This window comes from Fusarium mangiferae (assembly GCF_900044065.1).
Source record: "Fusarium mangiferae strain MRC7560 genome assembly, contig: FMAN_scaffold001, whole genome shotgun sequence".
Lineage (NCBI taxonomy): Eukaryota > Fungi > Ascomycota > Sordariomycetes > Hypocreales > Nectriaceae > Fusarium > Fusarium mangiferae.
In genome coordinates, this window is record NW_024573921.1 from 4,029,239 (window position 1) to 4,051,506 (window position 22,268).

The 22,268-nt window shown below is 48.6% G+C and overlaps 9 protein-coding genes across 9 annotated transcripts; 6 read left to right on the forward strand and 3 right to left on the reverse strand.

The window, feature by feature from the left end:
• Window positions 1-551: 551 nt before the first annotated feature.
• Window positions 552-2,280, reverse strand: FMAN_01806 (uncharacterized protein; the record flags this gene model as incomplete). Its single annotated transcript, XM_041823133.1, has 4 exons — window positions 552-1,800; window positions 1,850-1,963; window positions 2,011-2,081; window positions 2,134-2,280. 4 exons carry the CDS (start codon window positions 2,278-2,280, stop codon window positions 552-554), a joined length of 1,581 nt encoding a protein of 526 aa, XP_041677153.1.
• A 1,031-nt stretch (window positions 2,281-3,311) lies between these two features.
• Window positions 3,312-4,610, forward strand: FMAN_01807 (uncharacterized protein; the record flags this gene model as incomplete). The annotated part of the gene is made up of 4 exons (XM_041823144.1): window positions 3,312-3,488; window positions 3,539-3,643; window positions 3,696-3,929; window positions 3,984-4,610. 4 exons carry the CDS (start codon window positions 3,312-3,314, stop codon window positions 4,608-4,610), a joined length of 1,143 nt encoding a protein of 380 aa, XP_041677154.1.
• Window positions 4,611-4,978: 368 nt separating this feature from the next.
• Window positions 4,979-5,742, forward strand: FMAN_01808 (uncharacterized protein; the record flags this gene model as incomplete). Its single annotated transcript, XM_041823156.1, has 2 exons — window positions 4,979-5,285; window positions 5,336-5,742. The coding sequence occupies 2 exons, from the start codon at window positions 4,979-4,981 to the stop codon at window positions 5,740-5,742; spliced, it is 714 nt and encodes a 237-aa protein (XP_041677155.1).
• A 663-nt stretch (window positions 5,743-6,405) lies between these two features.
• FMAN_01809 (uncharacterized protein) lies at window positions 6,406-7,293 on the forward strand (the record flags this gene model as incomplete). The annotated part of the gene is made up of 1 exon (XM_041823167.1): window positions 6,406-7,293. One exon carries the CDS (start codon window positions 6,406-6,408, stop codon window positions 7,291-7,293), a length of 888 nt encoding a protein of 295 aa, XP_041677156.1.
• Window positions 7,294-7,406: 113 nt separating this feature from the next.
• FMAN_01810 (uncharacterized protein) lies at window positions 7,407-9,285 on the reverse strand (the record flags this gene model as incomplete). The annotated part of the gene is made up of 3 exons (XM_041823178.1): window positions 7,407-8,353; window positions 8,420-9,133; window positions 9,252-9,285. The coding sequence occupies 3 exons, from the start codon at window positions 9,283-9,285 to the stop codon at window positions 7,407-7,409; spliced, it is 1,695 nt and encodes a 564-aa protein (XP_041677157.1).
• Window positions 9,286-10,402: 1,117 nt separating this feature from the next.
• FMAN_01811 (uncharacterized protein) lies at window positions 10,403-11,780 on the forward strand (the record flags this gene model as incomplete). Its single annotated transcript, XM_041823189.1, has 5 exons — window positions 10,403-10,534; window positions 10,606-10,832; window positions 10,882-11,116; window positions 11,164-11,277; window positions 11,325-11,780. The coding sequence occupies 5 exons, from the start codon at window positions 10,403-10,405 to the stop codon at window positions 11,778-11,780; spliced, it is 1,164 nt and encodes a 387-aa protein (XP_041677158.1).
• A 1,655-nt stretch (window positions 11,781-13,435) lies between these two features.
• FMAN_01812 (uncharacterized protein) lies at window positions 13,436-15,582 on the reverse strand (the record flags this gene model as incomplete). Its single annotated transcript, XM_041823200.1, has 5 exons — window positions 13,436-13,765; window positions 13,827-14,193; window positions 14,250-14,820; window positions 14,866-15,485; window positions 15,551-15,582. The coding sequence occupies 5 exons, from the start codon at window positions 15,580-15,582 to the stop codon at window positions 13,436-13,438; spliced, it is 1,920 nt and encodes a 639-aa protein (XP_041677159.1).
• A 577-nt stretch (window positions 15,583-16,159) lies between these two features.
• Window positions 16,160-17,802, forward strand: FMAN_01813 (uncharacterized protein; the record flags this gene model as incomplete). Its single annotated transcript, XM_041823211.1, has 4 exons — window positions 16,160-16,308; window positions 16,355-16,530; window positions 16,581-16,678; window positions 16,726-17,802. 4 exons carry the CDS (start codon window positions 16,160-16,162, stop codon window positions 17,800-17,802), a joined length of 1,500 nt encoding a protein of 499 aa, XP_041677160.1.
• Window positions 17,803-20,692: 2,890 nt separating this feature from the next.
• On the forward strand, window positions 20,693-22,213 carry FMAN_01814 (uncharacterized protein; the record flags this gene model as incomplete). Its single annotated transcript, XM_041823222.1, has 1 exon — window positions 20,693-22,213. The coding sequence occupies one exon, from the start codon at window positions 20,693-20,695 to the stop codon at window positions 22,211-22,213; it is 1,521 nt and encodes a 506-aa protein (XP_041677161.1).
• Between the last annotated feature and the right edge of the window lie 55 nt (window positions 22,214-22,268).

Consider the following 22,268-nt stretch of genomic DNA (forward strand, 5'->3'; position numbering starts at 1 on the left):
CGGCGCAAGTAAAGGAAAGGAACTGTGGAACGTGCGGCAAGGTAGGGCATAATGCGAGAACGTGTCAAATAGTTGTTTCGATGTCTGGAGAAGAGGAAAGCGATTAGTTTTACTTGATTGCGTGATTTGTTGTGTTCTCATGACGATTCCTGTCTCAAGGGTTAAGATTTTTGTAACACTCGCTTGTTTGTAACACTCGCTTATCATGTACGTTATAGGTAAAGGCGTTCCTGGAGCATAGATGGAAAATTGATTTTATTGTCATGATAGTGGTTCCGTTTCAGCGTGATCACCCGATGGGCCACGATACTAAGCTGTGATAAGGTATAGGTAAGTTAGCATACGTTTAGGGCACTATCTCCTAAACTTTGGACTTTTGGACATCTCTCGAGTTTTTGCTCGACGTCATTAGCTCTGTATAACAATACATCAGGTGCCTATGCATAGAGCGAATATTCAGTTTTATTAGATTAATGTGAGGGTACTAGCCTAGCCCCTGACTCGTACCAGGGGAAATATACAAAGACGGATCTTGATGTACTATGGTGCCGCTACTGTTCCAGTTTTCTGACATATGCCACAGGGCCTTCATAACGGTGGGTTCCGCGGAACAAATAGTAACCCACAGAGAATACCGCGACAGCCCCGTAGATGAGGATGCTCCAGTTCATCTCTGACGGGGATGGGTTGGGGTTTCCAGGCATGAAAGCCAGGACGAAGATGATGATGAGGAAGGCCTCGGAGACGATGTTTACAGCAAGGCCCCATCTACCAAGACTAAACTTAGATTTGAGAAGAGGACTGTTCGTAGATCGTCGCCAGATCATGCAGCCGATAGAAACGATGTAGCTCGATAGAAGAGATGTTGTTGCGAGCGAAGTAATCGAGTTGAGCGCGACTGCTGAACCAATGTTGATAAGAGACAGGAGACTCGAGATCAAGAAGGTCGTCAGGATAGCGTTGATGGGGACATCCCATCCCGTAGGGACCTTGGAAAACCATGGGCTGAATGGAACAGCGTGATCTCGTGCAAAGGCAAACAGTTGGCGTGACGACGTAGCTACCATGGTAAGGTTGGAGAAACCAGTCATGATAACGAGGAAAGACGCCATCGCAGTAGCACTACTAGTCGACTGAGTTGAGTTCAAAAACACTTGCATAAAGGGATATCCTGTTGACGAAGCAATCACCTCCTCAAGATTACCGATGCAGAAGCAGTAAGTGATGACCATGATCCAGCCAAATGCGCCGTTGAAGACTGTGGTTGAGATCATAGCCTTTGGTAGAGTACGGCTTGCATCGCGGAGTTCCTCGGACATGTGCACAGCAGCATCAGCACCAAGCAACGGCAATACACCCGCTAGAATACCAACGAGCGTTGAGCCACCAATACTTCCCCAGCCTCCACCATCGGTGAACTCGGTAAACACAGCTGTTGCATCAGCGCGCGGTGAGAGAACCCAAAGGGTAACCAATATTCCAAAGAAGGCAAAGATGTGAATGACAAGAACTGTCGCTTCAATCAACGGCAGCTTCCTGGCGAGGAGTGTGTTGAACACAACTGAGAACGCAGCTACCGCGATGGTAAGTAGTGTTCCGTGCCATGGCTTGGGAACGTATTCGGGGTAGTTCAACACCACGAGGCCTTGGATCTGCGTTCCGGCGATGAAGGCTGATGAAGCGCATGATGTCTGCCAGCCGAGGACACACATCCAACCCATGAGGTAGCTGATGAGCTTTTGGTATTGCGGGGGTGCGAATTCGGAGACCCAGTGGTATTGACCTCCTGTCGTAGGAGCCCTATAGATCTGTCAGTAATTGGCAGTGAAGTAACGGTAGTGGTACAGACATTGAAGCCATTTCGGCCATGGAAGTGTTGACGAGGAGGAAGCCCATCCAGCAGACGAAGAACATCCAGATGAGACCTGCTGTGCCGCCGTTGACGAGACCGATTGTTGAGACACTGGAAAGATCAGCTTTAGTAACTATCTTGTCGTCGGCGCAACGGACCTGAGGGAGAACTCCCAAGATGCCATGAGGATCATGGAGAAGCCAAAGATGGACAGGAAACGAAAGTTTCTCTGTCATGTCTGTTAGTTTGATACAATTGTGAGGACGAGGGTTGCGACGAACCGTCATTTCTTGGGTCTTTCCCATGCGGTACATGTCAGCGCGATCCGCCGCGTTACCCTTCTTCTCGTCGACATGCTCGCTGGACTCATTGATACCATACGCGGCATCTTGAACGTCGACTGATCGTTTATCGCCTTCAGCAGACATTGTGGCGTAGTCTTTCCCAGCAAAGACTCAACTGAACGAAAGAGGAACTGGTGATTTGAAGAAGGAAATAAAATAAACCGAAGAACAAAAAAGAAAAAGACGAGCATGCAGATGCTTCGGTAATAGAAATGCACGAGTGCGGCATGCAACACTCTTTAGGATGTACACCCGCCGACAGTTCCTCTACCTCTACCTCCAACCCTTGCCGACCCCCTGTTTGAACTTGAGACCCTGGCTAGACCCTGACTAATTGGTGATCCCCCCCCGTCCCGTGCCGAAGTCCGGAAGATCTTCCGCTGTGTTTAGCTGAGTCAAAGCAAACGACATGTTTGTCAAAGTCGTGTCATTGTCATAGCCATTGCAGTTACGAGACTCGCAAATTCTTGGTGTCGTTCGAGTTTTGCTTTTTAGTTTGTGTTTAGGCGAACGTCGGATACAAATGGAGTCGTTCGACGAGAGGAGTCAGGAACATGGTGGAGCTCATGCGGCACAAAGGACCAACAGTCTTGGCGGTTACAGGCATTGATTTCAGCCAAAATGAAGTGTTTTTTCTTCACCAGAACAACACATCATGTTGTCAACGCTCGAGCTTCGAGAGGATGTAGTTCTGTCAAGGATCAGCCACGTCTTGAACTCAAACCAACAGACATCAACTGCCGATCTCCTCGTGGCAGTCACAGACATTGCGTGGGTAATATTCCATCTCCTCGGTTAAGCCAATGAGCACATCTCACGAACTGCTTCCTCTGTTGGTTCACCCATGCTGTGGCTTGCATGATCCAATCCACCAACCAGGGCCCCCCATGTGAAGCCGTCACCAATGAATACGTAAGAAATATCTTCAGCGGAAATTCTCTACGAGGACCGTTAGCGAGGTGACTTGTTGTGCCGTTGGTTTGAGCCATGAATACCAAGAGTCCGGAAGGCCGAAAAGGATTCAGGTCATGCAGCCTTAATAATTCTGCAGAACCTGCCGTGATGTAATGAATTCTTCCCTTTTCTTCTTTTCTACTGTCATAGGTCTTTGAAACATGGATCCGAATGATGATCTATACCGGTTTTCTCCCGTTGCATTCAACGATCATGCGGGAAAGCTATGGATCGTGACGATCTTGTCGCTGATCTACACCTCGCTTATTGCGCTGGCAAGGGCTTACATCAAATATAAGATGTTTGGGTTCGACGATGTTTTGTTTGCTGCTGCGACGGTGAGAAACATACCTGGCCCAGAGCGTCTTACAGGATGCTGACTTTGTAGATTTTGCATTTGGCGCAGGCGATTGCTGTGTTTGTTGGGTTGAGTAATGGGCTTGGCAAGTTCAACTCGATTACGACGACGGAACAATGGGCGATCTCTTCAAAAGTGAGTCTCAACCTCTGTCGCTGTTCTCTGGTGCTAACAGATTTACTGGTAGTGCACAATCGCATCCGTTATTCTCTGCCTTCTAGCCCTTAGTCTCGCCAAGTGTTCCGTCCTCGCCCTCATACATCGCATCATTAGCTCCAAGCCTGGAAAGAACAAGATGGTCTGCATGGCGCTCATGATATTCACTGGGCTATGGGGCGTGGGTTCAAGTCTAGCATGGCTTGTGAATTGCCGCGCTGGAACTCTGTTGACTGTAAATAACGTCAAGCAATGTCCAGATCAGGTATGACCCAACATAATCGTATCCTTTAAAGCCGGGTCTAATAGTTCTTGGTAGAGTGCACGTTGGGGCGTCATCACGGCAATCGACATCTTGACCGAGATCCTAACCTGGCTCCTCGTTCTTCACCTCTCGTGGTCCGTCAACATCTCCTTCGCCCGAAAATGCCAAGTCGTAACAGCATTCTCATTCCGAATCCCACTCATCGCCATTTCTTCCGTCCATCTCGCATACTCTCAAACATACCCAACATCTCTTGAGCCTCAATTCGCCGTTACAAACACCCTCATCTGCCAACAAGTCATGATCGCCTGGTCCCTCATCTCCGCGACAATGCCCAACCTGAAGAACTTCCTCAAGTCCTTCTCAATAGGCATGGGCTTCCCAGTCGCATTTGACTTTACAATGTCGGGTTCAAGCAAGGCTTATGCACTGCAATCACTAAGGAATAATCGCTCTACGAATGCTGCTTCGGCGACGGCTACGGCTCATAGTGCGAATTGGAGACCTGATCAGGTGTCGAACCAAACTACCGCGGCACATAGATCGAGCAGGAGTAATAGTCGCGATGTGTCGGAAGAGGGATCGAGTTCAAGAGCAGGGAGTCAAGAGTTGATTATTAATAAGGAGGTTGCGTGGAATGTCACGTACGAGGACCATCAAGATGTATTTACTAAACGATAGACCAAGCCAACATATTAATAACGTGCTTATTGATTCAGACAAAAGTTCTCGGGGTTTTGAGTCAGTGATGCCCTGAGACATGCAGTGGGAGTGGAGCTTTGCATGCAAGTACAAGGGCTTCATCCATGTCGTGTCACGCCAGGTTCGCGGAACCCTTCCAGCGTCCAGGTCCTAGGATATGAAAAAAAATGTCGAAGGATCTGGGGACAAGGATTGAAGCGGGCTAATCGGATCATGTCGAAAACCCCGACCAACAACAGTTCTAGACCGTTTCAAAAGACTGTCCCAGAAATACAAGACTCCTGGCTCTTGCATTACGAATCACTACAACTATACTCCGTACACGTTCATTTTTCAACTGACTCGCAATGTCCGAGATCGTGTTACGCGATGCGTATTACTCGGAACTTCCGGAGATCGCAAATGTCATGTCAAAGGCCTTTTGGGGCGATAACCTTTTTGGCGATCTGATCCACCCGCATCGGAACGAGTACCCTGATGATGTAGATCTGTACTGGCTGCGACGTGCACGGGTCAATTTCTGGGATTACCGTTGGAAATGGCTTGTGGCTGTTGCTAAGGATGAGAATGGTAAAGAGGTCGTTGCTGGTATTGCGCAGTGGGCGAGGCTTGGTGAGGGGGGTAAAAGGTTTGATCTAAGATTCTATGATCCTCGTCAGTTCCTCTCTCTCTCCAACGCATGACTATAATTAACACAATTCCAGGCAACTTGCTGAAACCTTTATCCTCAGTCGCCATGAAGATTCACGCCTGGGCCATAACAAGTCGTGCAGTTGACCCCAAAGAAGAAGACATCATCGAAAGAGCATACCCTCACTTCGACTCAATATGGAGCGGCAAACGTGCCGAGTCGTGGTATCTCGAAGCATTAGCCGTCCATCCAGACTTTCAAGGGAAGAACATCGGCCGGCAGCTTGTCCAGTGGGGCCTTGACCAGGCTGAAGCTGAAGGAGTTTGCGCTTCGGTGGTGAGCGCCCTGGGCAAAGATGATTTCTACAGGAAATGTGGGTTTGACGAGCAGTTTGGAACAGCGAAGGATGGTGAAGGGAATCCGTTGGTTGATGTTGAGGGGTCTAATATCTTTTGGAAGTGGCCTAAAAGTAAGGAGTGAGCCTTTTGTGGTTGCTTTTGAGTGAGAAGAGCTGGGTGATAGAGTGTGTAGGTTGGCGGCATATCCGGCGATTAATATATTGGTAATAGTTTCAAGTCGCCCGTATTTGAGGTATATTTCAGATGTTTTTCTCATAACCATACCTCTTTTTGTAGATACATATCAAAGGCCTATCCCTGGCTGAAAGCCATCGTTGGTTTCCAAGGAGGCTGTTGAGACTAGGAAATGGAAAAATACCTTACCACCAACGCATCGCCAAGGCCATGGAATCCTTAGACACAGCCGAGCTTACAGATGTCTCCAGTAGCTTCAAAGGTATTTCAAAACGGGGTTAGGGCATGTCTTTCTGGAGAAACTCTAATTCTATCGGGTGATACTTTGGCCCAAGTTTCCTCTGGATAGCCTCATACTCTGAACTGTGGATTTCGGGTAATGCCTCATTTAGCCCGTACCACTATTTATTAATCTAGCCTTTTGTCGCTCTGGCTTCATTCGGTGCAAAGTGGGCTAATTAATCTCAAATTTCTCCATTCCTAGGCAACCAACCCGTTAGCGGTGGATGCCAGCCTTGATGGTGGATACCTCTCATGATATAAGAAGGCTTCTTGACCCAAACACCATCTCTCGTCCTAATAGTTAGACATTCTGTATCCCCTCATAGCCATGGATTCTCAGACTTCGTTTTTGGATTTACCGCGTGAGGTTCGGGACATGGTCTATGACTACGCCTTCGAAGATATCAAGTTCAGTAACGCCTTTACAACTCAAACCGCATATTCCCCTGATATATTACCTTTGCTTTACATCCATAAAATCATATCAGACGATCTTCAGCCTCGTCGTTACCAGAACCACGCTATTGTTATTCCACTTCAAGAACCTAGCACTTATGCAACTGGACAATGGAGTATAGTTCCCAGAATTGCGTGCTCCGAGATGATGCAGCAACGCTCCAACACCCTCATCATTGAAATGTCTCAGACGACTATCTCCTACTATCCAGATTCAGTTCTGGAAGACGATGAGGACGAAGATCCCGTTGAGGATGACACCTTCTGGTACCCTGACAGTCGAGGTGGAAAGGCACTACCCCAAAAGCTCATCAGCGATATTCTCGCTTTGAAACAAAGTCTCCCGGCCCTTAGAACCATCAAGTTTGTATTCTGGTTCGGGAACTGGACTGCCTGGAGCCATACCTGGGAGGAACATCTCGAGAAGCTCAGGGCTACTTGGCCGGAGCCGTTGCTGAAGATCGAGATGAATCTGTTTGAGTTTGTAGACGACCAGGTTGCGGACGGCGGATTCAACTGGGTCGAGGCATGGTATTACTGGGCGATAGAAAGAAAGAGGATCTGGTTTCAGGCAAACAACTTCAAGTGGAAGGATCATGCCAAAGGGGATTTTCGAGGTCGTAGGATTGATGTCCGGGTGTGGCAGGATGAAGAATTTCTGGATTGGGATGATGAAGAAGCGGATAGGGCTCTTCATAAGAAGCGCTGCGAGGTTAAGCCTTTGTTCGTTAGGACATGCGACATGGAAGGACGAGTGTAAAGGTTCGAGATGCAAGTAAATAATATCATATGTTTTGGCATGAATACATTTGATCAATCAATGATAACCGAAATCTAAGAACTTGCTGCGCTATAACGATCATCTTTCTGTATCTATACGAGATTATACTCAGCAATGAGCTTCTCAGCAGCTGTGATACCAGTCACGTAAGCAACAGACTGAATATGACAGCTCGCCAGAACAGGAACGACACCCATATCCGCGATACGAAGACCCTCAAAGCCAACAACCTTGAAATCACTATCAACAACAGCATCGGGATCTCCCTTCTTTCCCATCTTTGTAGTGCCGGTCATATGCCAACTCGAAGAAATAGTATTCTTCCAGTGCTCCAAAAGCTCATCATCCGAATCGCCCTGTGGTCCTGCAAGCATAGCCACGTTATCTTTAGCATAGCCATCATGCTTCACGAGCCTGAAAGCATCGCGGAGTGACTCAATAGCTACACGACGATCAAACGGCGAACCCAAGAACTTGGGGTCGAACTTGAGAGGAGCGTTGGGATCAGATGACTGAAGCGTAACTTCTCCTTGACTCTGCGCATTGTAGTAAAACACCAGAATACAAGAGTAATTGAGCGCAGAGTCAGGAAACTCGGGGATGAACCAATGGATAGGAAAGTGCGTAAGAATCTCATAATGCGGCACAGTCTCCTTCTTAAGAAACTCCTGCTCCTCCGCCGGCAAGGCCTTGAACTCGTCTGACTTGACGAGCTTATCAAGCTTGAACCAGCCAATGCCCAACTCGCAGGCAAACTTGGTCCAGGGGCCAGTACCGTCGCGACGCCATTGCTGGAGGGCGTCGTCCATGGCTTTCTTGTCGCCGTAGAACGTGTCGCGCGCGGTGTCGCCTGGTTTGCGGGTGTAGACTAGGGGAGTGAACATGTGGTCGCGCAGACCTTGGCCTACGCGGGGGACGTCTTTCACAATGGGGATGTTGAATTTTTCGAGTTGGGATTTGGGACCGATGCCAGAGTGCATTAGGATCTTGGGGGTGTTGAGGGCTCCGGCAGAGAGGATGACTTCTTTGGAGGCGAGGTCTGTGATGGTCAGTCTGTGTGCTCATAATTCCAAGATATCTCTCGCTTGAGATAAGGAGGACTCACATTTCTTGCCATTGACTTCAACGCCAATAGCCTTGTTGCCCTCCAAGAGAACCTTCTGGACAGTTGAATCCGTCAAAACAGTAAGATTCTCAGGCTTAGGTTCCAAGAGATCGTTCGCAGTTGATCTCCGTCCCTTAGCACTCGAGTTGATCAGAACCGACATTCCCAACGGATTTCCAGAATTATGATCAGGATTCAACGGAAAACCAGCCTTCTCAAAAAGGTCCAGCACAGGAGGGAGATCCTTCTCCCACTCGCCAGCATACCCAACATGAAGCTTCCCTTCGGAACCGTGGTCTTCCGCCTTGGGCGCAGCATACTTCTTATCAACACCCTCAGGAAGCTCTCCATGAAACGTCTCTAGACTCTTATACCGACCATGGATCTTATCCCAGCGATACGCATCATCGTCTACGATGCGCGCCCACTCTTCATAATCATCTCTCGCACCGATACTGTAAACACCAAAGTTGATAGCACTCGAACCACCGAGTCCCTTACCGCGAGAGTAATCCAGCTCGCGGTTGTTGGCGAATTCTTGGGGTGCTGTTTTGTAGCCCCAGTTCATGTCCTGGTTAAGAAAAGTGGTCCAGCGCTGCCCGTCGACGCGCAGGTTGCGGTCTTGGTTTGTGCCGCCGGCTTCGAGGAGAAGAACGGAGGGTTTCTTGGCGGTGCGGGAAAGGTTGGCTGCTAGGGCGCTGCCGGCTGGGCCGCCTGCGGAAGGAGAGTTTGGTTAGAACGGTGACTTGTTTAGTGGTGTTGATCCATGTGTGCTCAGGCATTGGGCTAGAGGCGGGGAGGGGGRGGGTTGAGTCAGGTCGCTCGGACATACCTCCTACGACGATAAAGTCGAACGGTGAAGCCATATTGACCAATTGGATGATAGGTATAGTAGAGAATCGAGTTATAGTCTCTGACTCAGTGGTAATAATGTCAATTGTTAAGATGAGGTGATTTTGGAATAAGAAGCAATAAAAAGGAATGAGGGGAAAGGGGTCTTTCTGGGAATATATATGATCTACAGCGCCTCTCCTCACCCGTTGGCTTTAGTCCAACCTAGCTCCATAGACTAGGTAGGCTAGGGCTTCTAGTGCAACGGTGTCTCATACTGTACAAGGTCCCCGATGACACAATGAAACGAAACCGGTATCGAACAAGATAAAACACTGTAACTAGGTACTCGAACCAACACGTCGTTGCACGCCAAGATTCTAGACCCTGTAAATTATGGTTTAGTTTCACGGCGTGGCTTCAACTTCTGACAGGCTTTGCTCACCTCGCCGCTTATGGGTGAGAAGTATATCAAATATGCAATTTGCGCCCTACAAGCCACTGTAAATATGTCAAGTCCATGTCTGACAGTACTGTCCTTATCATGTCTTGCAAAATAGTTCCACTTTCGAACAGGGTCTCACATAAGACTAGCCACGGGAATAGCAAACCTTCAATGATCTACAGACGCACAAGTCAGGTCGAAAAGATCAACCACCTGAACAATTAATTACTCGTGCCGCGGTCGATCCCCGTTCACATAATGTCTCCGGCTGTCAGTTAATGGACCACTTCCCACCAGCTCCTTGCCAATGCATGATTAGTACCGGCAGATCCATGCCGGATATGACGATTGCTCCGTATAGCGAACCCTGCTCCGTATAACGAACATGGCACGCCATGTTATACCTGCGATCTGCAGGGGCTGCGGAGCCGCACGGTTCAGCGAGCTATGCCTGAATTATTGGTCTTAGCAAGTCTTAGCAGGAGTTTTAGAAGGATGCGGTAGAAGGGAATGTAACTTTAATGTCATAGCAGACTTGTCAGATGCAGGTTTTTCGGCACTGCTGCCGTCGGCAGTGGCGAGGCGTGATTTCACTTTAATAGAGTTGGCCTGTCACCTGCGTCCGTGTTGTGTTTTGTTCTTGTCATCTCTAACTTTTTTGCTTTTGCTTTCGGCTCACAGATCTTGGTCCCAGAGACTCGGTAACCATGGGTATCGAGGAACAGTTCATCCTCCTCTCATTGGGGCTCGTCACCATTGGAGTGAGAATGGGCGTGCGAATCCGACAGATTGGGTTTGGGGGATGGCAGTTGGATGATTACCTGATGCCCATCACTGGTGTAAGTGGCGCAATCACCCGCAGATGCAATATGCACGGGACCGTTTACTGACCTGACCCTGTGTCTTGCAGCTTATCTTCACTGCAGAGACAGTTGCGGCGTATCTCGTCGGTGCCAAGTTCCAGGGCCTGACGAACAGTTACATGACGGATCAAGAACGCGCCGACATCGATATGAACGGGCAAGAACATTATAATCGGGTTTGGGGATCCAAGATTCAGGTTATAGGCTGGTCCTTTTATGCTTGTATTCTCTGGTGTCTCAAGTTTTGCGTCACTGCGTTCTATGGACGTCTTACGTATGTTGTTGTTGTCTGTGGTGGTGAGGATGTTGGCTGACGTTTGCAGTTCTGGATTGACGCATCTCAAGACTCGAGTGACGATCGCATACATTATTCTTGGTATTTCATACGCTGTTGTTGCGCTTACGATTTTACTGTCTTGTCAACCATTTCATCACTTTTGGCAAGTTTCGCCAGACCCTGGATTACTCTGTCAACCGACCAAGTCGCCGGCTTACGTGTTGGTTGTTGTTATTCCCAACATCTTGACGGATATCTACCTTCTTTCCATTCCGCTACCTGTAAGTCAAGTCTTCAGTTCAATGATGATCAGATCTGACCTCTGCAGCTTCTCTGGGGCGTCAATATTAGTTTGCGACGCAGACTCACGCTCATGCTGCTCTTCAGTGGTGCCCTCTTCATCATGATGGCGGGTACAATTCGCGCCGTGACAATTCTCACAGTAAGTTGAATTACATCTACAAAAGACCACTGACTAACAAATACCAGGCCGGTCCAAATGGCGCAGTTGCAGGAAGTCAATGGGCATGTCGCGAAACCTTTGTCGCAATAATCGTCACAAACCTGCCCATAATCCAACCCCTCATCCGCAAAGGCGCCAGCATGATCGGTCTCAGCGTGCTCTTCAGCCGCGGCACAAAATCGGCATCGCAGAGCCACCAGCTCCGCAGCAGCGAAATGGGCGGGAGCCGGTTCAACACTAGCCGCCGCCGCGGACCTGGTAGCTCGCACCCGCTAGCGACCGTTCCCCAGACCACGGCCTGGGCCAGCGACGAGCACATCCTCCCTGACGCTGGGAAACCTGCTGGGGCTGGGGGTGGTATCGTGGTTGCGCAGGAGATCAGCGTGCAGTCTGAGGTCACCACGGAGGATGAACGTGGGAGGAGGAGGGGGCCCGAGGGGAACGACTGGGGGTACAAGACGAGTGTGTCAAGGAGTCCATAGGGGTATGGCTTGGCTTGGCTTGACTTGGCTTGGGCATCAATGCAACGATAGGCTACGTTTGGGAACAGGGAAAAGGGATCTAGCGCTGGAATTAGAGATGGGAGTAACTTTGGCCCGCAAGGACTTGTTCTTTTCTATACCTATACTATAACAAACAATTAATGCTAATGCAAGAAGACCTTGACCGACCTGTGCTAGACACATTGCGTCGCAATTCGTTTGGGAAATTATCCCTGTAAGTGGATTTGATGAGCACTCGTAAACCCGCGGAGACCCGGATGATCGACATCCGGTGGATGGAGCTAACACACAGGGATCATGGTTTTAGCGTATCTTCAGCGGAAGGTTTCGTCAGTTATCATGAACCCCTGCCATATCACCACAGAAAAAAAGGAGAGGAGGAAAGTTCCGACTTTCCGAGGGTCGCACTGCTTGAGGAGTCTTGAAGATCAATCTACGGTTTGGATAACCGAGGTGCACTCTTTTTGTCAATGCTATAACTCATATCAATCTAGCACAGTGAAGAATACAGTGGTCACTTGAATCAAGCTAAAGCTAGTCTCCGAGTCCAGTGCAACTAAACTGGTGGCCGTTGAAGGATCTCATGTCTAACGGCAAAACACAGTAGGAAGGAGACCGTTACACGATGTTTTAAGCGACGGTCGAGCTTAGTTTGGGGTAGTGTGGGGGCATCGTGATACAGATATAGGTGAGATATACCTCTGAACCTTGGTAATAGCCCGGAGGTTAGCAGGATCTGCATGTAACGTTTTATTGTCCGCATGAACTAAATCTCAGGACGAGTTAAATCTCCGTTGAGCTATTGAAACGGGTTATAGCACTTCGGTATATTTCTGTTCGGGGTGATCGTTGCGTGTTTCTTGATATAACATGCCTTGGCCATGTTATGCACTTTTTGAGCAGCTTCTGACTTCAATGCCATTTCGGTATGTCTCATTTCCAACTCGTCATGTCACAGGCTCAAAGGTTCTGCTGGCCCGTGATGCTATAAAAGGCTTCTTATACTGCCATGACTCGGTGTCCTCGTACGATATGGCCCCTTCGACTCAGAACTTCCCAATCTGTGACTGAGATGTAACCCTCCACCGACTGCAGAGTTTCGGCTCCGCTTTCTTTTCGGGTACCTTGCTACGAAGCCTTGTTGCCCGTGAGCTACCGCAAAACTACCGATTCGCTCAACTGAATTATACAACAGGCTTCTTAAGATAGAGTTTCCGAATCTAAAATTAGTTTCAACGGGCATTCATCGTGGAAGCAAGCGCATAGTTAAACAAGCTAACGGCTTGATGCTCTGCGGATCTGTGTGAAGGATTCCGAATTTGTTTGTCCCTTTCGGATTATGCAACAGGTGCTGATATCTGCTAGTATCTTGGTAATTGTTGGCTCTACCACTGTCTTCAACGTGGGAGAGAACAACAACATGAGACCAGGTAGATTCGGTGATATATCCGTGGATTTCGGCACAAACCAGTCTCGTGTATTTTCCCCAAAACGCCATAACTTCATGCAGAACACTTACAGACCCTGTCCTTGACCTCTACAGAGAGGAAGGTAGTAAACCCATTCAAACAGCCTCCATTCCAAATGGACCTATTCCTGCCCTTCTAACTATAATGCCAGGCTCATTCCCCAGGTTATAACTCACGCATACCGTTCCACAAATTGCCAACATCCGTAAACTCCACCTCCTGCAACATCGACCACCAATTCGGAAACGGATCCGGCACCGAAGCATTAACAGCCGCGCCCATATTACTAGCCACCTGAACTTGACTCGCCACAGCTTCTTCTTCACGCCTTGCCGAGTTTCGATCTGCGTGGCTGATCTGCTGCAGATGCTGATCCGACCTATCGACAATTCGATATTCATGAATCGACTGGTGAAGAGTTTCGAAGTCGGCTCTTGATCTTCCGCGGTAACGTCCTGCGTCTTCTGTTGCTCTCTTGTATAAGAGTGATGAGTTCTGAATCGTTTTGATCTGTTCCGTTAGCTTCAGACTCGTAGATAGGAGGGATAGGCCTTACCCAGCCTCCTGCTAGTTCCCAGGCGTTCTGGAATTCTTCCAAATACTCTAGTCCCCAGTTCATAAGCTGTTCGGCTTTTGAGCTTCGATTGAGATTCATCCTGGGAAATCGAAATACGTAGAGATTGAGAAAACAGGCGGTGAAAGCGCAAAACCCGGAGAAAGGCGTCATTAGTGGAATTCCGCACTCAGATGCCTCTTGGAGAAGAGATGCGATCTGTTCAGCTGCGTTAAAGAGCTCTCGGGCACTTTCGTCCCACCAACCTGGTGGTGCTTCGGCCTCCAGAAGGGGAGGGTCTACTGGACCTCTTGGGGTCAAATCAGCTGTTGGTAGGAAGGGGAAGTACTCTCTATGAAGCATGATCGTGCTAGAGAATTTTCAGCATTACATCGTTACCATTGATCCAGAATAGGGTCTTCTCACCTCAAGTAGTACAGCATGTTCAAGTAGATGAACGACTCCCCATGTCCCAACGTCATATGCACCACGACGCTATGCTGCGGATAGCAGAGTCTCTCATGCTGGCTCTTCCTCCATTCTTCAAGTCTATCTCGGCACTGAGACCATGCCGACCCGGGAGCCCATGGACAATTCTCAGGTGCACACATACCCGGTGCACAGCGCCCATTGTTAAAGACAAACGACATTGCTTGGGCGTAAATGTCAAAACCAGCTGCGATAGTCTCAAAACTCTGTGCCAGTCCGGACAAACCACCAGTGCAGATATGGTCTAATGAAGCTCCGTCAAAGCCGAATGCAAAGTCGGTGTAGTTCAGTGGACGAGGAACTTTAAGCTTGTGCATCTCGGACATTGGAAGCATACGCGGGTTATATGTTCCTGAGTTGATGGTACAGTCCATGATGAAGCACGCCCAGTATGTTCTTGCTTCTACAGCTATGGCCATGACGTCTGTGTCATTATTTTGAGACATGTCGAGGGGGTGAGGGCTGACTCGGGAGCTATGAAGTGACTGCATGATGCGTATTGCAATTCCTTCATAACATCAGCAAAGTTCGTTTGAGTTTAGGAAGAACTTACCGCAGTGCATCCAAGCTTTGTGATACTCTCTCACTCCCCACTCATACAGCGTCAAGATAAGCAAGGCCTGAACGACTTGGACCTTTGGCGGTTGAAGAATAGCGTCAGACAAAGTACTCCAAGCATACGAAGCATAGCACTCGCTACTCTTCAAACTTCTCAGCCAGTCCCCCGTGCCAATGGAGCATTGCTTTCTTGTGATAGCTAGTATCGTAGCTAGCAAGGCCTTGCTCTCCTTGGACCGAGCGGTCTGATACTCCTTGATAAAAGCAGATGCCTGCAGTATCCTCAGCTCTGGAAACTTGGCAGTAAAGATATTCAGAGCCTTGAGAATAATCCCAATTGGCAAGCGGGCGAGATGCTCATCTACAGTATCAGATGCATGATATGAAGTCGTCTGTCTTGACGAGACAGGACTCGGTATAGGCTGGAATCCCGCCGTGCTCGATATCACCGATACATCATCCCTCGGCGTCAAACTCGCTTCGTTCTGTGCTCTCCTCACAGCTTTCTTTGCAGATCTGACAATTGGTCTTGTAATTTCGCAGCCCGATGTTCCGAGGCGTTGGCAGCGTTGACAAGGTGCACTTCCGGAGTGGACGCATTTGACCTTTGCTTTTCTTCACAACACCCAATTAGCCAAACGGCTCCTTGGTTACGGGTAAAGAGACTATGGGGATCTTACCGGCAATGCTCGCAGGATAAACTGGACCGCATGGTTCTGGATATGGCGGGAATGGACGGGGTGTCGGCTTTGAAGAAGGTGAAGGGCGAATAAAATTGAGACTCCGGTTTTCGGATCTCGGGTTTGGTGGAGGAGTTTGCAGTGGGGATTGGGGTGACCGACTTCCGACCATCAACAGACTTGAGACTTTAAAGAGTCTACCAAGTTTATCATGGATGATCCTGACTCGCTCTGGGATACTCTCGTCTTATAGGAATACCCTCCATAGCCCACCCGAATAAGAGTCTCAACTGCCCATCTTATCCTCACAACGCCGCCCATTCACCTGAATCCCTGATAACGCACACAAGCCGATATCTCAGTCAGAGACAACACTGATGTTATCGGTATAGCTCATTGAACTTTTTGATATTTAAGTATCCTAAGCCTGGCTTATGTATTTCTATCAGTAATCAATTCCTCCTGCACCATCAAAGGTCTCTCCATACAACAAGTTCTGCTTCCCTCGCAAACAAGCCCTTGTCAAGTCTCATTCAATGAAACAAACAATTAAATGCAAACCCCATCACACCGTCTCCTCAATTACATCACAAGATAAAATCTTATAAAATGTCACAACAAGCTCTCCAAATTGTAGTCTACGCCCCAGCTCCACTCCGAAAGCCACCCGAAATGTCAATGTCAGATCAAGGGCGCGCCGATCATCGGCCAACTCTAATCCTCATCTCTATAAGAAAATTTAATCCCCGAATATCAAAGCCAAGAAACCCCCAAACATTGGGATTCTAATCTGAGAATTATGAGCCAGACTTCAATTGAGCTGCGTCAAGACCCCGGTCGTGAAGAGGGCTTTGCTTCTTCAGGTCTTGACCTCACGAGCACTCACGAAAATGAAGTTTCTTCTCTTCCGCCGGTAGATGGCGGGAAGGATGCTTGGTTGTTCCTGGCGGCTTCTTTTATGGTTGAGGCTCTTACGTGGGGTGAGTTGAGCTGCCATTTATCGATGTACATCAACTGACTGACTGTATAGGCTTCCCTTTTGCGTTTGGTGTGTTCCAAGATTACTACAGTACCAATGCCCCCTTTGAAGGATCCTCAGCCATCGCCGTCATCGGTACTTGTGCAATGGTATGCACCATCACCTCCTCTCTATCACAATCCGCTCACATCCACAGGGTATCATGTATCTCGGGCTCCCCTTCACAATGAGCCTTCAACGTCTCTACCCAAGACAAAGTCGCTGGTCTCCCATGATCGGCCTCTTCATAATGTGCATCGCCCTCGCCCTAAGCTCATTCTCCCAAAACACAACTCATCTCATCCTCACCCAAGGCGTCCTCTACGCCATTGGTGGTTCCATCTCGTACTGTCCTTGTATCCTTTACATGGACGAATGGTTCGCCAAACGTAAGGGCTTTGCGTTTGGGATAATGTGGTCTGGGACAGGCCTCGCGGGCTTCGCGTTGCCGCTTCTCTTTGAGAAGTTTCTACATGAATATGGGTTCCGTACTACGTTGAGAATTTGGGCAGTTTCTCTGTTCTTGTTGACCTTACCGTTGGCGTATTTCATCAAGCCGCGGTTGCCGTACTCTGCGACGAGACATATCAATCCTCTCAAGTTGGGCTTTGCGTTGAGGCGAAACTTTTTGCTTCATCAACTGGCTAACATTGCTCAAGCGCTGGGCTTCTTCTTGCCTGGGATTTATCTGCCGTCGTATGCTCGGACTGCTCTTGGTGCTGGATCTTTTGCGTCTGCCCTAACGGTTCTTCTCGTTAACGTCGCTTCAGTCTTTGGCTGCGTCGCCATGGGTGCTCTCACAGATCGGTTACACGTTACAGACTGCTTCATGATTTCGGCAGCCGGTACCACACTGAGCACATTTCTCCTCTGGGGCTTCTCGACAAGCCTGCCCATCCTGTATGTCTTCTGCATCTTCTACGGCATCTTTGCGGGGTCATACACATCAGCCTGGACCGGAATCATGCAAATGGTATCATCAACACCCTCCAACACCCGCACCAGCGGAACTTCATTTGATCCCGCCATGGTACTAGGCGTCCTCTCAGCAGGACGAGGGATAGGAAACATAGCGTCCGGCCCGCTAAGTGGCGCGTTAATAAAGGGAATGCCGTGGCAGGGCCAAGCAGCAGGTGGATACGGGACGGGCTATGGGACGCTGATTGTATTTACCGGTGCCACGGCATTGGCCAGTGGCGCGACATTTGTCTTTAGAAGGGTTGGATGGATGTAAACGCCAGATCTCAGAATCATCGATCTATAGGCTCAAAAAGTACCATGCACCCCTTTAGAAAGCTGATTCCTAAATGCCTGACTCGGCAGATGAATTAGCCCTCAATCTAAAATTGAAACCCTTGGGATTGTTTGGGCGCACGCCAATGGCAGGGTCCAACTGACACGCCTAGTCTGACTTTTGACACTAGAAAACGGGGTCGATGAAGTGCTTATGACACCATGCTTATGCAAGTCTTTCGGTGAGCCAGCCACTCGGCCGAAATTGCTTCTAGACTGCGTTCTTTTCTGCTAACTCAGGGTGGGATCGTCGATGAGTAGACAATTCGATACGACAGATGTATATATCTAATCGCTCACGTCGTTTCTTTTTCAGATAGGGAGAAGTTTCCTCTTTACATATCTCTCTTCAGCTGATCATCAAAAATATATAAACATGGCCCTTCAAGCAGATCACGCGACATTAACGGCCCGTGGCCAAGACTACAAGACTGAAAACGCAGCCCTCGAGTCCAAGATCAGGTCCTTACAAAGCGAAATTCAAGAAATAAAGTCTTTACTTGACAGTCATAAACATTGCAGCAAATACCCTCAGACTACCACAACAGCATTGGATTCGAAAGTGGAAGAAGAAGAAGCAGCATCTCTCAAGTGTCCGGCTTGAGAGGAACAACGTAACAATAAACGATGCAGGAGATTGGGATCAATGCTGACTAGGTGTCTCAGTTTACGTTTCAGTGAAACGGGTACGAAATATGGAGGTACAGGCTGACGGGAGGGGCTGAGATCGGATCGACGGGATTAATTTGGGAGGCTTTGATACCAATGGTTGGGAAATAGACTGATGACGGAATACCACGGATGACATAGAGTAATAATGAGCATGACACTTTTCTTCGTATGCCTCACACCTTTCTATTCGCTCCTTGAGGTGAAATCGTGTCACTATTGTCGCATGTCGTTCAGCCTAGGTCACATCCAAGAGATGGGGTACATATGATCGCTTAGAGAGTTCACCTACGTCGCACCCGATCTGGAGTACGTATTTCCTTGGCACGTGAGTCTCTTGCCGATCTTCGATGCCTTATCCCGAGAACTGGTAAAGTAAGCCGAGGTCTGGTAATACATTATCCATATTTAGTAGTATCATATCGTCCAGCCATGTCGATCAGCCCCAGATTTATCTAACGTCTTCTTATTCTACAGGACCGAGATTATTTTGAGTTTATCAATCAAGAAAGTGACAGGTGATACTACTGCAAGTTGTGTCCATCATCACCCCGCGATGCCAAAATATGTGCTGTACGCGCCCGTTGACGCGAATAGCGCGGGTGTCGCATTGACATGGTGAACTTGAGTTTCTCACATGTCTATGCGTGGCGGGACGTTATTGGAAGTTTTGATCGTCGACAGGGTTTCGTGAACTTTATGAGATAGCTAAACGAGGTATTTACGAGCCACACTTCAAGTCGCCCTGCTGTTCCTGGGGACTGCGACCTCACTTTTGATTCCCTGCTCTCAGTCAAATGAGTGATTTGAAATCCAAGTAAGTCAAATGCATTTACTGCAGCATCATTGTGTCATCAGCATGATCTGGGTTTGGTGACAACTGTGAGTCTGTGACTATCTAGGGGTTCTGAAGACACAGTCCCCATGTGCCTCACCATTATCTAGCCAATAGAAGTTTGAATGGGTGTTGAAGATATATTTAGACCTTGCATACATTATGTACGTATCATTTGTAGTAGTCAGCTCAGGGTAGTTATCACTACTGTCTCGGTAACAGTCTGCGATACCAGATTCATATAGCTGGAAGGGCTAGGACGCATTTCATAAAACATTTGGCTCAATCTGAAACCTAATGGTAGCTGAGATATCTATCGAATACTAAGGGCTTTCTCCGGCCACCATCATTATAATACGTTTCGTTGAACCTCAATGACCAGATCTTCTTCTCTGTTTCGCCTGGTCATGCTTGCTAACTCAGCTCTCACTTTCTGGTCGATATCTAAGTCCAATACAAGTTAGATGTTACAAAAGGCATCATTTCAATTAGCTAGAAGTTTGAAACGAGATTCCACATCTCAGCTGGTGTTGTTCAGCTACGTTCATATGAAATATTGGTCAGCTGTAACCAGGAGCAGACTGCGAACCGAACTGAGGCATTAAATCTCATGGCATTTTCAGCAGTCCCTACATATATTTTATTTCACCCTATCTATTATTTCTCACTTGAAAGACCATTGCAGAAGTGTTTCTGTTTGTGCGTGTAAGTGATGAAGTCGGTTGAGTGTGAACAGCCTGACAGTGAAGCAACTCTGTTGACCTTGCAACAGCTACATTAATGACTACTTCCACTCATTGCTTCCAACTGTGAATTACTATGGACATTTATCTCAGCAATGTCTCGTGTGTCTTTTTGCCATTAAATTACCGACTGATCGAGGGAATCGCAGGGCAGTGTGATGTTGTCCTACACACTGTATCAGACACTGTGTTTTGTGATCGATGTTTATCACGAGTGAGTAAAGTGTATTACAGTACCATTTCCCATCACTAAAGACCCTATAATTCATCACAGGTAGTCATGTTCTGAATGTCAAGATACTCCTTAAAGTCTATCGCTCTATCGTTGATGAATAATCCCCCTCTCTAATCGATAAGTTGAATGCCGAATGCTACGAGACCCGCTTGCGTCATCGCCACCCTCATCACTCACTAACAAGAAACACTCAACGCATCATATCACTTCACTTCACTTCACAACCCTCATCACTAACCTCCTCCTCCAAGAAATGCCACAGTCTCAAAACTCAATCGACCTCGAACTCAACCGCCTCAACTCCCCCTTCTCAGACTCCTCAGACTCTGACCCGGATCTTCCGCTAACCATGGATCCACCAGCGCCTAAACCGCGCTGGCTCGATCCCCGACCAAGCACCATCTTCACACGCATCACAACCTCTCTACAACCCTTCGCGCAATATCTCAGGCACATTTTCCGTCCGAGATTAACGTGGCGATATGTAGCGTGTTCTGTTATCGGCGTCTACGTGCTTTACTGCTTCGTAACATGGCAGCCGTTCTTCTCGTCGCGATTACCGGCTTATTCGGGTCCTCATGACGTAGGGGCCGTTGATCTGGAGATTCCGCTTGAGAAACCGAAGCGTTTGTCTAAGACGCTGCTGAAGAGCACGAAGAAGCCGGCGTTTGAGGTCGAGAGTGTGCTGTTTACGGTGTATTATCCTGCTGTTAAGGGCGCCAGGTCAAAGGGTGCGCTACATCCTTGGGTGCCGAAACCGCTGAGTCTTACGGCGGAGGGATATGCGCGCGCCGCGGGGGTGAACAACTTCATCATCCGACCCATCTTCACATTTGCGCTATGGGTTCTCGTGGGCAGTATCACGATTCCCGCCAAGGTGGACGTTCCGCTCTTAGGATCTGACGGGGACAAGTTTCCGGTCATGGTGTTTTCGCACGGGTCTGTGAGTTCGAGAACGGACTACACGCACTATCTCGGTGAGCTCGCCAGTCGCGGCCACGTCATCGCTGCGCTAGAACATCGCGATGGAAGTTGTCCTGGTAGTATGGTCCAGATCAAGAACAAGAAGGACAGGCCTGTGTTTCTCTTGAAGGAGAGCGATCTCATTTCCGAGCCGCCTATGAATGATACGTTGCTCAAGAAAGAGCAGCTTGCGTTTCGCACGGAGGAGATTATGCAGGCTATTCGAGTCCTGAAGGATGTCAATGACGGTAAGGGCAAGGATATCTTCGCCTCGAGCTCTCGTGGCGAAGGCAGCACATTGGATGGATGGAAGGATCGGTTGGACTTCAAGCATTTGACCATCAACGGCCATTCTTATGGCGCAACGGGCGCTCTCCAGGCCCTCAAAATTGCCAACACTACCGCTACAAATCCCGCCATCGGCGGTATCGCTCTTGACCCTGGCAAATCCAGCGGTCAACTCAACACCAACATCCCCGTGCCTCTCCTCGTCGTACACTCCAACTCCTGGTCCAAAACCCACAGTATCTTCTTCGGCCGTCCTCACTTCGACACAGTTCTCGAGCTCGTCCGTGGCGTGCGCGACAAAGTCGGTTCAGCATGGTTTCTCACCAGCATTGGAACGGCCCATCCCAGTGTGACTGATGCACCCCTCCTACAGCCATTGCTGCTCAACTTTGCCACTGGCGCCACGGCGGATGTGAAGAAGGCGTTGGGGGAGTATGTCAAAGTCACGATGGACTTTTTGGAGTTTACAAAGACGAACAAAGAGAAGGGCGTGCTGGATGAGGCGGTTACGCATGAGAAGTATGGGGAGTGGATTAGCAAGGAGAGGGAGAAGAGTTTTCCTAAGGAGTATGCCAAGTATTGGCAGGTTCACGTCTGTCCTCTCGATCAGGATAAGTAGGCACTAATAGTAATACACGTTCTCTTTCATATCATCCAAACCTCACGTCAGATGC